The 14,449-nt window shown below is 36.7% G+C and overlaps 2 protein-coding genes across 6 annotated transcripts in view; one reads left to right on the top strand and one right to left on the bottom strand.

Annotated features, from left to right (window-relative positions):
- LOC102975635 (protein-L-isoaspartate(D-aspartate) O-methyltransferase-like) overlaps positions 1–14,449 on the bottom strand; it is a 194,397-nt gene that overhangs the window by 36,227 nt on the left and 143,721 nt on the right. The gene's annotated exons all lie outside the window — the stretch shown is intronic.
- The window catches only part of WDR64 (WD repeat domain 64), a 168,510-nt gene that overhangs the window by 92,375 nt on the left and 61,686 nt on the right, over positions 1–14,449 (top strand). For both annotated transcript variants that reach the window (XM_007118137.3, XM_028488653.1), the window contains 3 exons: positions 1,517–1,640; positions 4,067–4,242; positions 12,599–12,775. In XM_007118137.3, coding sequence (XP_007118199.2) covers positions 1,517–1,640; positions 4,067–4,242; positions 12,599–12,775 — 477 coding nt within the window. The remainder of the gene's footprint in view (positions 1–1,516; positions 1,641–4,066; positions 4,243–12,598; positions 12,776–14,449) is intronic.

Genomic DNA, 14,449 nt, shown 5'->3' with positions numbered 1-14,449 from the left:
CATTTAATTATCAGTTATTTCTGATAATGCCTACAGAATAAGTAGAGGGAAACTAAAACTAAAACCTGTCTGTTTTCATAAAATACTGACCTCTTAAGGAGAAAATGTCTTCCCTGCAAGGGGAGAAGAGGAAAGGAAGGCATCTAGGCGGGTTTTCATACCTGATTGGTTGGCGAGGGATCATACTTTAGGCTGGGAAATGGGTGGCCTGTGAGACCCCTTCATGGAGTGGCCCTCATTCTTCATTCTCCCTTCAGGACCTCATCTATACCCAGGGGCACACAAAGGTTAAGAGCATGGGCTTAAGGCCCAGACTGGCTTCTTTCAGATCTTGGCTCTGCCACAGCTCAGTCGGGGGCCCTTTGTTATCTGGTCTCCAGACTATTTATTACATCAGCTACTCCTTCTCCCACTCGCCCTCTTTCACTCCAGGTGCAACAACTGACTTTCAGTTCCCTGGAGCAACAGTGTACCTTCCCATCTCTGGCCCTGTGTTTACACTGCCCCTGTCCCCAAATATCTTGAGTTCAAACTGTGTTGCCCGTTCAATTTTATTGTTTACTGACAGTATAGCATACACCTGACAATGGCAGATGCGTGAAAAGGGAAAGATTCAGACTGAAAGACTGCAAGTCTAAAGCTTCTACTGCCTTTCCAAAGAGACAGTGATGAGCCTTGATGTGTTTCTAGATTTTCTGATTATACCCAGCCTAATTACACATACAGCCTTCTCTGAAGTCTCAGCCTCCCTCGCCCTCCCTTCTCCTTTTCTCTCTGTTAAGAGCTGGGCACATGTCCCTAATCAGAACACTCCTTGGAAAGGTCACTGAGCCCTTTCCTCATGATTCTCTCAGATTTCATGCTGTTAACCACAGATTCTGTCCTGTGACCCCTAGCTAATTTGGATGAGTGTCAATAAAGAGTAAAATAGTTAGCTAGTGGGAAGCAGCAGCATAGCACGGGGAGATCAGCTCGGTGCTTTGCGATGACTTAGAGACATGGGATAAGGAGGGTGGAAGGGAGGCTCAAGAGGGAGGGGACATGGCGATACATATATGCATACGACTGATTTCACTTTGTTGTACAACAGAAACTAACACAGTATTGTGAAGCAATTATACTCCTATAAAGATCTATTAAAAAAAAAGAATAAATTCAATTTGATTTCTTTGTCCGTTGAACTCATAACTGTTACATTTCTATCTTGCTGCTAAGCTTGCTTTGTGCTTACAGTAGCAATTGATTACTTCCTAGACAGACAGGGGCTGCCTGGAATAGTTGCTGCTTGTTTCAGCCCACCTACATATGTTACAGACACACTCCAGGGTAGCACAGTAACTATTAGACAGCACTACATCTTTTAGAACTTTCTTTGATCAAACCAACATTCATGGCAGAATGTTGGGAGAGGTGTTAGATGTGCATTGCACCAATTTTGAGGCTATTTTGAATATTGTAAAATTGATGAAAACTGAAGGGCTTATGGATTATTTGATTGTTTTGTTCTTTCCTGTAGGTATGGGAACTCGAAACTGGCCTCCAAATGTACCAGATTTCAGACCCTCATGGCTTCAATGTTGAACTGACTTCTGCAGCTATTGATGAAAGTGGATTTCTTTTTGCTACAGGAGCATATAACGGTCAGACTAATATCCAGAGTATAGCCTCCCTGCTTTAGTGTCCTGAGAATTTGTTCTAGGATCTCATTACAAGTTGTTTGGGTTAGAGGGGAAGCATGAATCAGGCTGGAATATGTAAACGTGCCAGTGAGAGTGCTGTGTCTGACTGAACAGTGATAGGCTCTTCTCTAACTGGCATTAATGTCCTGATACTGTCATTCAAAATAATCAATACCTTAACGTTACACTTATATAGTTGCTTTTCACTTTGCAAAATCTTTCCTATATACCATCTCATTCTGTTCTGACTGACTTATCTGTGTTGCACTGACTCATTCTGTCCTTCTAATTTTGGCTACCATCAGCTAAAAGACAGACATTCTATTTAGTGCTTCTGATAATATTTTTACTGACAACATGGGACCAGACAAAATATCCATCCAACTTTGCTATATCACATCTAGAATTCTATACTGGACTTGTTTATAAGTCTAAGCTGCTTAAGGGCATGTGTCATGTCACACTTGAGAGGATGTCATGCTCCAGTTGTGCTGTGTCATTTGCTGCTCATGCTGTGGGGAACTGCAGAGAACTTGCTAGAACCAGAGAACTATAGCCTGCCTCTCCTTTCACCTTACCTTGTTCTGAACTCCCACAAAAGAACTGCTTTATTTAGACAATATGACCATCTGCATCACTACTCAGAATATATTTCTTCCAGGTATATATTTACTAAATAAATTCTTGCTTGTAAGCCAATGGATGGACTGACTGAATATCTTGATGTGAAGGTCTTAGTTTTTAAAGTATAAGCAGATAACAGTACACATGAAATAAAATCATGAATGCTGAGTGAATGGGGTGTGAATAAATGCAACTGCTCTTCATGTAGGAGAGTTCTTAAGAAAGCAGTCTTAACCGCTCTATAAGCACATCCTGCATACATATGAAAATTAGAAATTCTGAGCAATGCACATGACCATTGCCCAGCATAAGCGTTAAGAAATTTGTATAAATGACTGAGATACTATTATTTTCGTGCAAGCAAGTTATATTTCACTTTGTTAGTGCTAGTGAGAGTTTGTCCTCCTCAGAAGTACGTATTAATTGTCAAAGACTCTGGGTCTAGGACACCCTGAGGAAAAGGATTCTCTAGCTCCCAAAGCAACTCTACCCACAAGCCAGCAGTCCCCTCTCATTCTCACCCACCCATCACCTGGGAAGAGCTGAGCAGTATCCTCCCTGCTTTCTGCCCCACTAAATCTTATTGCCAAAGTCCTAAGTCAGCAGGAAATCTGGGCCATGAGACTGGGGTCCACATACCCAGGAATAAGTGAGAGCATGATCACTTCTTTTACTTGTTTATATGACTTCCTACAAGACCATAAATTCCTTGAAGGCAGGAACTATGCTCACTTTTCATCCCCTGTTCCTACTACTGTGCTGTGTATATAGGGAGAATTTAATTAATGTTTAAAGAAGTTTTTAGTGAAAAAAAAATGATGGGGTTGTGAGTATTGCTGATGGAGGGAACCTAGCATAAAGGAAGGAAAACAGCACAGTGAAAACATTCTGGATGTCCAGCAGGATTAGAACTGGAAGATAAGAAGCAGGAGGAGGGGGTTGAGGTTAGGATTAAGGAAGGGGAGGAAAAGTACTGTGAAGGGCAGTACACTAGATTTTAACCCTGAGGTCAATATAAAACCCCATGTTAGAAGATAATTATCAGTGTACACTGAGTAATGACGTAGAAATAGGCATTCAACAAGTTTGCTATCATCTCACCTGGCCTCTTCATCAGGGTCTCCTAAATGAATGAAGTTAACTATAAAGAAAGTATGATTTCAAATGTAGAAAGAAACATGACACCCTTTCTGCATTTCCTTCTTATGTAACAAAAAAACAACTCAAAGCTTGATTGTTTCCTACCTGCTGGCATTCTTTTAAACCTTTTGTTACCAGTAGGAGCTAGTCCTGAAACATGTTAGCACCTTAGGAAATGACACTATTGGAGTGATTTTTTACTCTTAATAATCATTGTGACATGATATCAGATAGATACATAGATAGACAGATAGATTGATTGATGATAGATACTGAAGAGTACTTAGCAAACTGGAAGGTATTGGGAGAATAAAGGCAGAAAAGACCCACTTAAGACAGAAAGCTCAGACAGGAGAGTCTGAGAATTTCAAAGAGAACAGTCACAAATTTCAAGACATTGGCTGGTCCTTTTTATTTTTTATCAGCCTGTGACAAATTAAGGCATACAGAAATATATGTGGTACACAGCAATGCTAGAGAGACTCATATATCAGTCTCAGTAGGAAATAAACCTAGGATAAACTGTTGCAGAAAGCTTTCAATTAGATCAGTTTTCTCTGAGATAAAAGTCATTCTTTCTATACATTATTTTTGCCTATATAGTCTTTTCTCTGTGTGTTCAGGAACAGTTAAAATCTGGGACTTTGGAAGTGGGCAAGAGATGAAAGTGTTACCAGAAGGGAAAGACTGGAAGGAGGAAGAGCACTGGCTGCAACGCCTGATCTTCCTGCAAGCTCAGGAAAAACACCAGTACTTGATCCTCGCTTTGGAGCGCAATGGGAAGATCAAAATGATCCAGGTTTGCAATCCCATTTTTATATACTCTATATTCTCTTCTTGGGAAAATCAACTGAGTGTGGATAATCCCCATTTGAATCCTCTCCTGCCAGCCAGCTGAGGATAGTATTTCTCCACCAACCTTCCTAGGATGTTCCTAATTAATATTGCCCAGGTCCAAGCAAAGAACAAAAAAGAATAGCTGTTCAGCCATAGCATCCTGCCCATCCAGTGTTTGCTGAAGGGATTAGCTGGGATCCTCTGGAGTGGATATCAAAAAGATTAAATTTGTATACAGCTGCCACCTCTGACATGGTTTATACCCTCATTTGGGGATAATTCACTGGCAGAGCTGCTTCCCAGCAGACTCTGTGAAAGGGAGCAATGATTCCTCTCTGAACCTTATAACCCATAATGCATTCAGGGATGTTCAAGTCACTTTTTCAGTTTGTCACCAAAATTACTTTGTTTACTTTATAGTTAATAATGCAATATGCTCAGGGCTGTTTTACAGGGATTGAGGTAGACTAATGTATTTTTTCCAGTGAGTCTATTACCACCTAAGAACACTAATGCCTTCTTCATTCTTAAACGAAAACTAGATCATTTATGGACTTCCGTGGCAGTCCAGTGGTTAAGACTCCGCACTCCCAATGCAGGGGGCACGGGTTTGATCCCTGGTCGGGGAACTAAGATCCTGCAACCTGCGCGGCGTGGCCAAAAAATCAATAAAATTTTTATAGAATATAAAATAAAAAAAGAAAATTAGAGTATTTATCCTGGATATTAAGTGGATATTTCCCTGACTAGAACTCTGGGATTCATTGCCCTTATTATTCCCCTTCTGAAAGCTAAGATCAGAAAAAAGGTCTTGCATTAATGTAGCATTGATTACGATGACTGACAGCCCTACTGTTGGAAAAAAGGAGTGAAAAACTTTCCTGATTCAACTAATCTTTCTTTGCTGTTTGAGCAATCCAAAATGGCACTGTGCTAGAAAGGAAGCTCTAAAGTGGAAAGAAATAGTTGTAAATTTCCTTTAAAAGATTTACTTTGTAATTCTACCATGTTCGGAATGTTGAGTTCTTACTGATGAACTCAATTTCCTCAATAAATAAAATGAAATACTGAGAAATGAAGTTAAAAATTGAATAACATATAGACCAAAGGAAAAATTTAATGACCTTTTAGATAATTGAGACAAAAACAGTTGTGGCATCAACACAATTCTATTTAATTATGTATTAAATAATTTGCAGGAAAGTGAAAACAAGTTGATAGCCAAGTCAATACATCACTAAAGGAGAATTTGGTCTGATTATTTTTTGCTGAATTGACAAAATAAAGCAATAGTTTAAATATCATCTAAACATAGACACATTCCTTCAGAAAACAGAACTTGCAGGTAGCATTATTCCTGAAAACTGGGGCATGTAGTTAGCACTTGTGGGTTTTCAGCCTGTGAAGGAAGAACCTAAAAAGTGACACAAAGCAAGGGGGTCATTAGGAAAATGTAATTTTGGCCCCAAATAAATTTTTGGCTAGAGATGGCATTAGTCTTTCTTATAGCTTACCATTTGTTCAACGGACGGCCTTAGACTGGAATTCTTATTCTTTATTTCCCATTTTCTTACCATCTGGTCCTGACACACACATGCACACCCCCGGCCCCAGCTCATGCAGTGTCATTAGTGTTGGCAACTTTGCTTTTATCTGGGCTTGGTCTACCAACCCACTTTCTCTTTAGAGAGATGAAATAAAACCAGACTCATCTCCACCCACTTAGCCCTCAGAACCTTTAATTGCTGAAATGTTTAAAAAATAAATAAAGAAGTAATAAATAAAACAAGCTCACTTACTCCCTAAAAAAAATGGCACTGTAGAAAGGAACTTCTTAGTAATATAGTCTAAAATGCGACAGTGTATTAATTTCCCTGTTTTAAGTTAGTGCAATTGACCATCAAGATACCCTTCCTAACAGACAATGTCTGTTGTTATAAACACTCCTTTTTAAAAACTGCAAAAAGTAGCACGGTGCTGTTCTCACATCAAAATTGCTTTTAGTCCTATTGTAGCATTTTTCACTTTGATTATTTTGATTTTCCATGTCTCCAGAATTCCATAGATTGAACTTGATGAGGACTGAAAACCCCTCTTATTCATATTTATTATTATCTTATTCATAAATGAATATTCTTATTCATATTTATTTTTGCTCTGCCCAGAGTAGGTGCTCACTAAGGATTGAAATGTAAGAAATATAGAAATATAAGAAACCCCTTGTAAGATATACAATAGTAAATCTATGGGGCGTTTTAGGGTATTTTTATTAATGTTGTATGGGGGAATTTTACAATAAGGATAATGTTGAAAATACACTTATTTTTATTATTAACATCTTATTATTTACTTATCACTTACTATTATCTGCTGATTTAAAGTAAATATGGTCTGATTTACATACTTATTTTCTAGAATATTTTCATTCACTTATTTTGTTCAGTGATCGTTTACCAAATGTTTACCATGAACCAGAAAGATATCCCCCTTTCACAGTGGAACTTACAATTTAATAAGAAAGACTAATGTTGATCCACCTATTACAAGTGTTATGATTTCTTGCACAAAGTGCTATAGAAATTAATGATGGTGGGTGGTGCCTATCCTAATCTGGGAGTCAGGGAAGATTTCTCTTTCCTCGGATTTCCAATTAAATTCAACACAATTCAAGAAAAGTTTTGTGTGCTCCACATATGCTACATATTTTTTCTAAATCCCAGGATCCTATATTAGTGAACTAGATTACTCAGACCAATCCTCCACTGAAAACCATGAAAATTTCTGGATAAAATATTTTCTAAATCTCCTAACTAGCATTAAAGAGATGACAATACAGTAAGTAAATAGCAGACCAAAATTTTAGTGAAAGTGGAGAATGAGAAAGGTAAATTGAGAACCAAAACACCACTACTACTTTTGTCCTGAGGGCATTTTCCAAAGTAAACTGGGCTCAATTTTTGAAAACTCACCAGATTAGAAGGGGCAAAAGAAGTCGAGGCTTAGGGCCTGTGTAAGGCAAGGAGTAATACCAACTCCACAATATGCTGGGACCCAAAATCACACTACCAAGATGAGGGTGAACAAGAAAGAAAAAAGCCAGCCTCCTAGGGGCAATCCAGGAAAGACTGCCCTCACACTGAGCCAAGCAGGGAATAAGGGAGAAGAGTAGGAAAACAAAATAAGATGAGACAAACCCTGTCCCTGAGAAACTGACCACAGGTAGGATCTCATATACATTTGCAACCTAGATTGCTGCCTAGATTTGCAATACTTAGGTGGTCAAGGAAATCTTAACTATGAACTTGGTTTAAGGTGATCCAATACTGGTAGTTCCACAAGGCACCTGGCAGAAATAAGCACAAATTCATTCTGGAGGAAGACAATTTCATCTCAGACCATAGCTAACATAATTAAGCTCACAAGGAAACAGGACAACCAAGTTTGGGCACAGAGAGTAACAGAACAACAAAAAATCCATATACAGCAGAAATGGCATAGCAGATATTTGTGGCAAGAATATACTTTTCAATAAATCATTTTGGAGCAGCTAGACACCCACAGGGAGAGAAAAAAAGGACTCTAACTTTCATGATTTCATGATCTCTAAGACTATTCCTTGTGGATTAATGACTTCAAGACATTAATTGAAAAACAAAACAATATGGTTTTTAGCAGATAATTAAGGGGATTGTCTTTATGAATTCAGGATAAAGAAATATCTTAAATGATATTTAAAAATCACTAGTTATTAAGGAAAAGATTAATTTATTTGAATTAATAACATTTCTCCATCAATAGTCACCATAATGAGAGCAAAAAGACAAGAGTAGAATTATAGAAAATATTTGCAACTTGATTAGTACCCAAAGTTCTTAGATAATAAGTAAGATAAACAGTTCAATAGAAAAATGAAAAAAGATAGGCACTTCATAAAGCAGAAAACACAAAAGGCCAATAAACATATGAAAAGCCGCTAAACTTTATTAGTAAATTCAAGTTAGAATTAGAATAGATATAATACACCCAATAGACTGATTTTAAAAAGTAAGTCTGAGTTTTAGCAAGGCTGTGGAACAATGTGACTACTCATTCACTGCTAATGTTGGTGTAAATCAGCACCAACTCTTGGGTAATATTTTGGCATTCTTGAGTTACAGGACCTTTTATTCAGTCTATATGTAACTTCACTGTCTTGAAGTGACAGTGTTACCAATGAGCAGTCCAAAGCTGCTCTGTGTCTTCCTTTGTAAGCAACTTATTCTTTCTCTCTGCAAATTTGTAAGATGTTATCTTTGTCTTGAAGTTTAAAGTCTATGCCTATGTGTATATCTTTTCTCATCAATTCCACAGGAGACTTTCAATCTGAAGCCCTAGATATTTCTTCCAGCTCAGGGGATTGTTTTGTATTATTATTTGTGTATTAGCTGACTCTTTGGCATCTGTTTCTTGTTCTAATTCAGAAACCCATACTATTTGCATATTAGGTCTTCTGAATCTGTCCTCCAAATCTCTTATATTTTCCTCTGTGTTTTTGTTTCATTTTAGGTTTGCTAACTGTTTTGAAATATTTTCTCTACTGCTAGGCTATTAGTTCGAGTCTCAGACAGGTGCTGATTCTCCTTCAGCTCATTAACCAAATTCTTAAATTTGAAGATCACGTTGTGTTGGTTTTTGTTTCTGTTTTGAACTCCCTGAAGTACTGTTCAGTTTTGCTCAAGTTATCATACTTCCCAGCAGTTCTAGTTAGTCTGGGATCTGTTCTGCATGTTTTGTCTGTTCTTCTCTCTAGATTCTAGGCCTACTGAACTACATTTCTTTTTTTACTCACTGGGGTTTGGCTACTAGAAAATTGCAAGATGTGATAATCCCAATGGGTGGGATGTACAGCCATGGTGTCCTTGAAGGCTGGGGTTAGCAGTCCCCACAACAGTCCCCTGTCAAGGCACTGGCAGTAAGCTTTTCTGCTGCCCATTCTCTTCTGACTCTCCCAATTTCTAAAGTACAGAAGGCTTAGTCCACCTGTTCAGCTACTCCTCTAATTCCTTGGAAGAAAGGGAAACTAGGCATAAGCCATGCCACACACACCTCTGGGGATTTAAGCATATTTGCAGATAAACCACCATGCTTAAATCCCATCCTAGGAGTCTCCCCCTGAATAAGGGTTCCCAGGCTTTTATTCAGCCCAGGGGGGAACAGACCCATGATAACTTTCTTTCCCCAAACTCTAAACCCCATTTCTCTGCTTGTCCCCAGAAACTGTTGAGGGCAGGAAGGTTGCTCTTCCTGACGCTGAAGCTGGGAGTAGAGTGGAAAAAAGATGAACCAAAACTCTATCTTCCAAGACTCTCAGCTGCACTAAACAAACAAACAAACAAACAAAACAAAAAATTCTTCAGGGATCACATTCAGTTATTCAGGAAACATTGCTAATGCATTATGAACTAAAGTGGAGTCCCCATAAGTTTTATGTACTTCTTTTTAATGTCTTCAAACCAGTTTTTAATGGTTTAAAATGTCATGTCTCTCTTGTACTTATATTCTTAGTTTTCTTTTCTCAAGTCTCAGAAAAATGCTTGTGCAGTTGCCTGATCTCTTCACAAATCACCACTGTACTAGTTTTTCCTGGCAAGGTCTTTTAGTCATGTAATGGGAGGGCAGATTTTAAACTGACTGACCCACTGATAAAACTTCATAGACCACAGAGAAGAAAATAGTATAGTTTTTAATATCTCAGTTTTAAGAGGATAAAATTGTATTCTGAGTACATAAAAATTTTGGTAAATTTGGAATAAATTTGCCCCAAAACCCTTTTTGACAAAACCATAGGTTGATTAGAAATTACTGTTCTAACATTATGAACAAAGCACTATGGGAGTTCAGAGATTTTTATTAACCTCCCCAAATAGTTCAAATTCTAAAACCCCACTTATTTCTTTTTATTTGCTCTTCCTTCCTATCCACATTACTTTGTGTGTCTATTCATATAGCCCTGTTTGTGAGCCCCTTAAAGCAAAAAACCTTTCTTTGTGAAGCAATTAGCATAATACATGCCCTTAGCATTATGTGAACTGCTGTTATTCTGGAGCACCAATTCCTAAAGGCCTATCTGCCAATACCTATCTGAGATAAAAAGTTTCACCAATTAGAGATGAAATGAAGAAAATAAGAAAAATTTTTCATAAACCTGTTTCACCAATTAGAGATGAAATGAAGAAAATAAGAAAAATTTTTCATAAACCTAATTTTACTTTAAAAATTGTAAGATTTTATCTTTTCTACTTTTTTGTATTAAAATAGCCTTTCTTTTCATAAAATGATAATAGAGTTTTCTCTCTCCTTTTCCCCCATGTCCTTTACTAGTAAAATTAAATGTTAGTAACTCTAAATCAATCTTTTAAAATATTTTTAAAATTTAGTGCTCTATGAATTCAGAAAGTCTGATAGCCACCTTCCTAAGTGGTTCAGTTGAAACCAGCTAAACTTATTAAAACCACTGTAGCCAATTCATCCCATCAAGGGGGCCCATGACTCTAACTAATCTATTACTCAGTATATCAATATCAGATCACTATTTGGATGTTGCTGAGATTCCTTCTACTCCCACAATGGTGCAAATGCTAACCAAAGAATCAACTAGTATGTGGGAGTACCACTGGCTCATACTTTTGAATTAACATAGATATGAGATAACAGAGATATTAGATCTACACCAAGAATCATAAAGTTTTTTTAAAAAATGGAAGGACTTTTATCTATTAACTAAGGAAAATAAGGCCCCATAAAGATATACACTTGGCCCAAGGTCTCACTAGAACTAAGACTAGAAACACATTGTCATCATGCCTAGACCAATATTCTCCCCACTTTACCACAGCTGCTTTTCAACCAAGGAAGATCCCTGCTCTGCTCACAAAATAACCAATCTTCAAAAATTGGCCTTTATTCCCATATAAAAATGGAAAATTCTAAAGCTAAGAGCATCTCATGAATAATAACCAATTAGAAAACAGAATAAATAAATACAACAGCAAACAAAAATCTAAGGTACCTAAAATAAATCTAACAATAACATACAAGATTTTTGTGTGTGGGGGGGAATCTTAAAGGACATAGAAACACCCTGAATAAATGGAGATATACCATATTCATGGATGGGATATCACAAAGATATCTTTACTACAGTAAAATTAAAAACAAACATTTGCATTAAAAAACAAAGTAGAAGGACAAGTCAAAGACTGAGAAAAGACCACTGCACCCCAGGTAACTGAGAAAAGATTAGGAACGATAATACCGAAAGAAGCTCCACAAATCCAAAAGAAAAAGAAACAGCCCAACAGAAAAATAGACAAAAGACAGATAAGAAAGCTGGATGGCTCACAAATACATGAAAAAAAAAGTTCAACTTACTAAATTAGAAAAATGTGATTAATGTAATTAATAAATTTTAAAATTAATTTTTAAATGTCCTATTTTAAACCCATCAGACAGTCAAAAATAATTATTTAAAAATCAAGTAAAACGAAGTTTTGGCAAGAATGTGAAGAAAGGAGAGCTTTTATTTACTCCTGGTGAAAGTGGAAATGGATGCTACCTTGAAGAGCCACTTGCCAATACCTAGTGAAGTTGATGGTGTGCATATCTTACAACTTGGTAATTCTACACCAGGCACATGCTCAAGAAAATATGGCACCTGTTCATAAAAAAAAAGCAGTGAAAAATTGGCAACAACCTGAACACTCACCAGTAGGAGAATGGATAAGTAAATTATAGTATATTCATACAATACTATAAAGCAGTTAAAATAAATGAACTAGAGCACCATGTAATAACTTGTATAAATCTCAAAAATATAATATTAAGTGAAACAAGCAAGGTGAAGCAGAATCCATACAGTTTGATAACATTTATAAAAAGTTAGAAGCCTGGAAGCAATATCATGTAACATATATATTGGGTTGGCCAGAAAGATGTTAAGATGCTACAGAAAACCCAAACGAACTTTTTGGCCAATCCAATATATATGACTAAAACCTGAATATGGTGTGTGTGTGTGTGTGTGTGTGTGTGTGTGTGTGTGTGTATATATATATATATAAAACTTTCATGACTAAAACCATATTCAGGTTACTTGTTACCTCTGGAGAGTAAAGAAGAAAGAGGAATTATATTAGGGAGGGATAGATGGTGCTTAAGATATGATAAAGCTGAGTGGTGGGTATATCATTGTTTGCTCTATTTTTCTCTATATCTTTAAAACAGCTCAAAATAAAACAGTTAATTGAATTTTTCATGTACTCACTGGATTTCTCTTAAAGGGAAAGGAAGATGATATTTACCTTGCAGTGATATGGGAGCTTCCTGATGTTGTGCCTGTCCTACAAAATGGGAATCGTATTGTGCATCTAAGGATGTCTGCTAAAGATAGGAGTATGGCTATTCCTTTCCCAGATGTGGAGTTTATAGTGGAGAAAAACTTTTCTCAACATGTTGATGTAAGTTTTTTTCTTGATTTGTTTTCCTTTTTATTATGAAAATTTACAAACATACATAAAAGTAGAGAAAATAATACAATGAACTTTTTTGTATTATCATCCAGCTTCAAAAATTATCTATGCATGGCCAAATTTATTTCTCGTTATTCCTACCACTTTCCCACGACCACTGTCAATGGATGGATTATTCTCAAGCAAATCCCAGACATTGTGTAATTTCATCCCTAAATATTTCAGTATGTATCTCTAAATGGTAATGACTCAAAAACTGGTAGCATTATTTTCTAAAATGATTTACAAGAAGTCTTTAATATAATCACATCACATTTTTCAGTTTTCCCAGATTTTATCATACAGATATATTTCTTACAGTTTGTTTCAGCAAGAATCTAATCAAGGCCCATTTGTTGCATTTGGTTGATAAGTCTCTTCAGTTTCTTTTAATCTATAATTATCTTTCCTATCTCTTTTTTTTCCCTTGCAAATTATTTCTTGAAGATACTGGACAAGTGGTGCCTGGTTTCTCATTTTCCAGATTTTGCTGATTGCACCCTTGTGATGAATTTTAAAAGTTCTTCTTTACTTCCTTTAACCTGGTAGTTATATCTGGTGCATGCAGCTTTGATTAAAAAAGAAAAGTAAGACTCTATGGTACATGGAGGTCACTACAGTACATGATGTCATGTACTTCCATCAAAATTCACATAATACTGGTTCTCTTTTTTTGGAGTAGCCATTGATGACCACTACCTAGGTTTATTATTTCATTCAGAGTTGCCATTTTAACATTCTGATTCATTTATTAGCTGGAATGTGTCTTTAAGAAAAACTGTTATCACTGGTTTGCAGGGCAGAAATAGAGACACAGATGTAGAGAACAAACTTATGAACACCAAAGGGGAAAAGTGTGGGGGGATGGTGGTGGTGGGATAAATTGTGAGATTGGGATTGACATATATACACTAATATGTGTAAAATGGATAATTAATAAGAACTGCTGTATAAAAAAGTAAATAAAATAAAATTCAAAAATTCAAAAAAGATAAAAGAAAAACTATTATCAACTATTTGGTTACACTGAGGTACAGTTCAGATAGGAAATCAAAGTAACTGATTGATTCTTACATTTATCAGTTTTCAAAATAAGAAATTGGGTTCCTTAGCATCCTCCAAAAAAGTGGTCAAATGGATTTTATTTGTTTAGTATCATTATCAAATCATAAATTTAAATATTCTTGATTTGTTTAAGTCTATTGCATTATTAATTAATTTTCAAATCATCCCATCTCAAGCTAGTTGGACACTTTTCAGGTTTCTGAGTTCTTTTGACATGACTCTAGTAGTTCTGGATAGCTTCCAGGTGTGACAAGTTTCCAGGTTTATTTTGTTAATTTCTTGTTCCAGATCTACAATGCACCATTTTACCAAGAAATCCTAGTTCTTTTAGTGAGATTAATCATTAAAATAGTATTAAGAAACTACAAACTGAGTTTTATGTTGTTTTTTTTTTTTTTTTTTTTTGTGGTATGCGGGCCTCCCTCTGTTGTGGCCTCTCCCGTCGCGGAGCACAGGCTCCGGACGCGCAGGCTCAGCGGCCAGGCCCAGCGGCCATGGCTCACGGGCCCAGCCACTCCGCGGCATGTGGGATCCTCCCAGACCGGGGCGCGAACCCGG

The sequence above is a fragment of the Physeter macrocephalus genome, chromosome 4 (genome assembly GCF_002837175.3).
Source record: "Physeter macrocephalus isolate SW-GA chromosome 4, ASM283717v5, whole genome shotgun sequence".
Lineage (NCBI taxonomy): Eukaryota > Metazoa > Chordata > Mammalia > Artiodactyla > Physeteridae > Physeter > Physeter macrocephalus.
The sequence above is the reverse complement of the archived record's forward strand: the minus strand, read 5'-3'. Positions and strand labels throughout refer to the sequence as shown.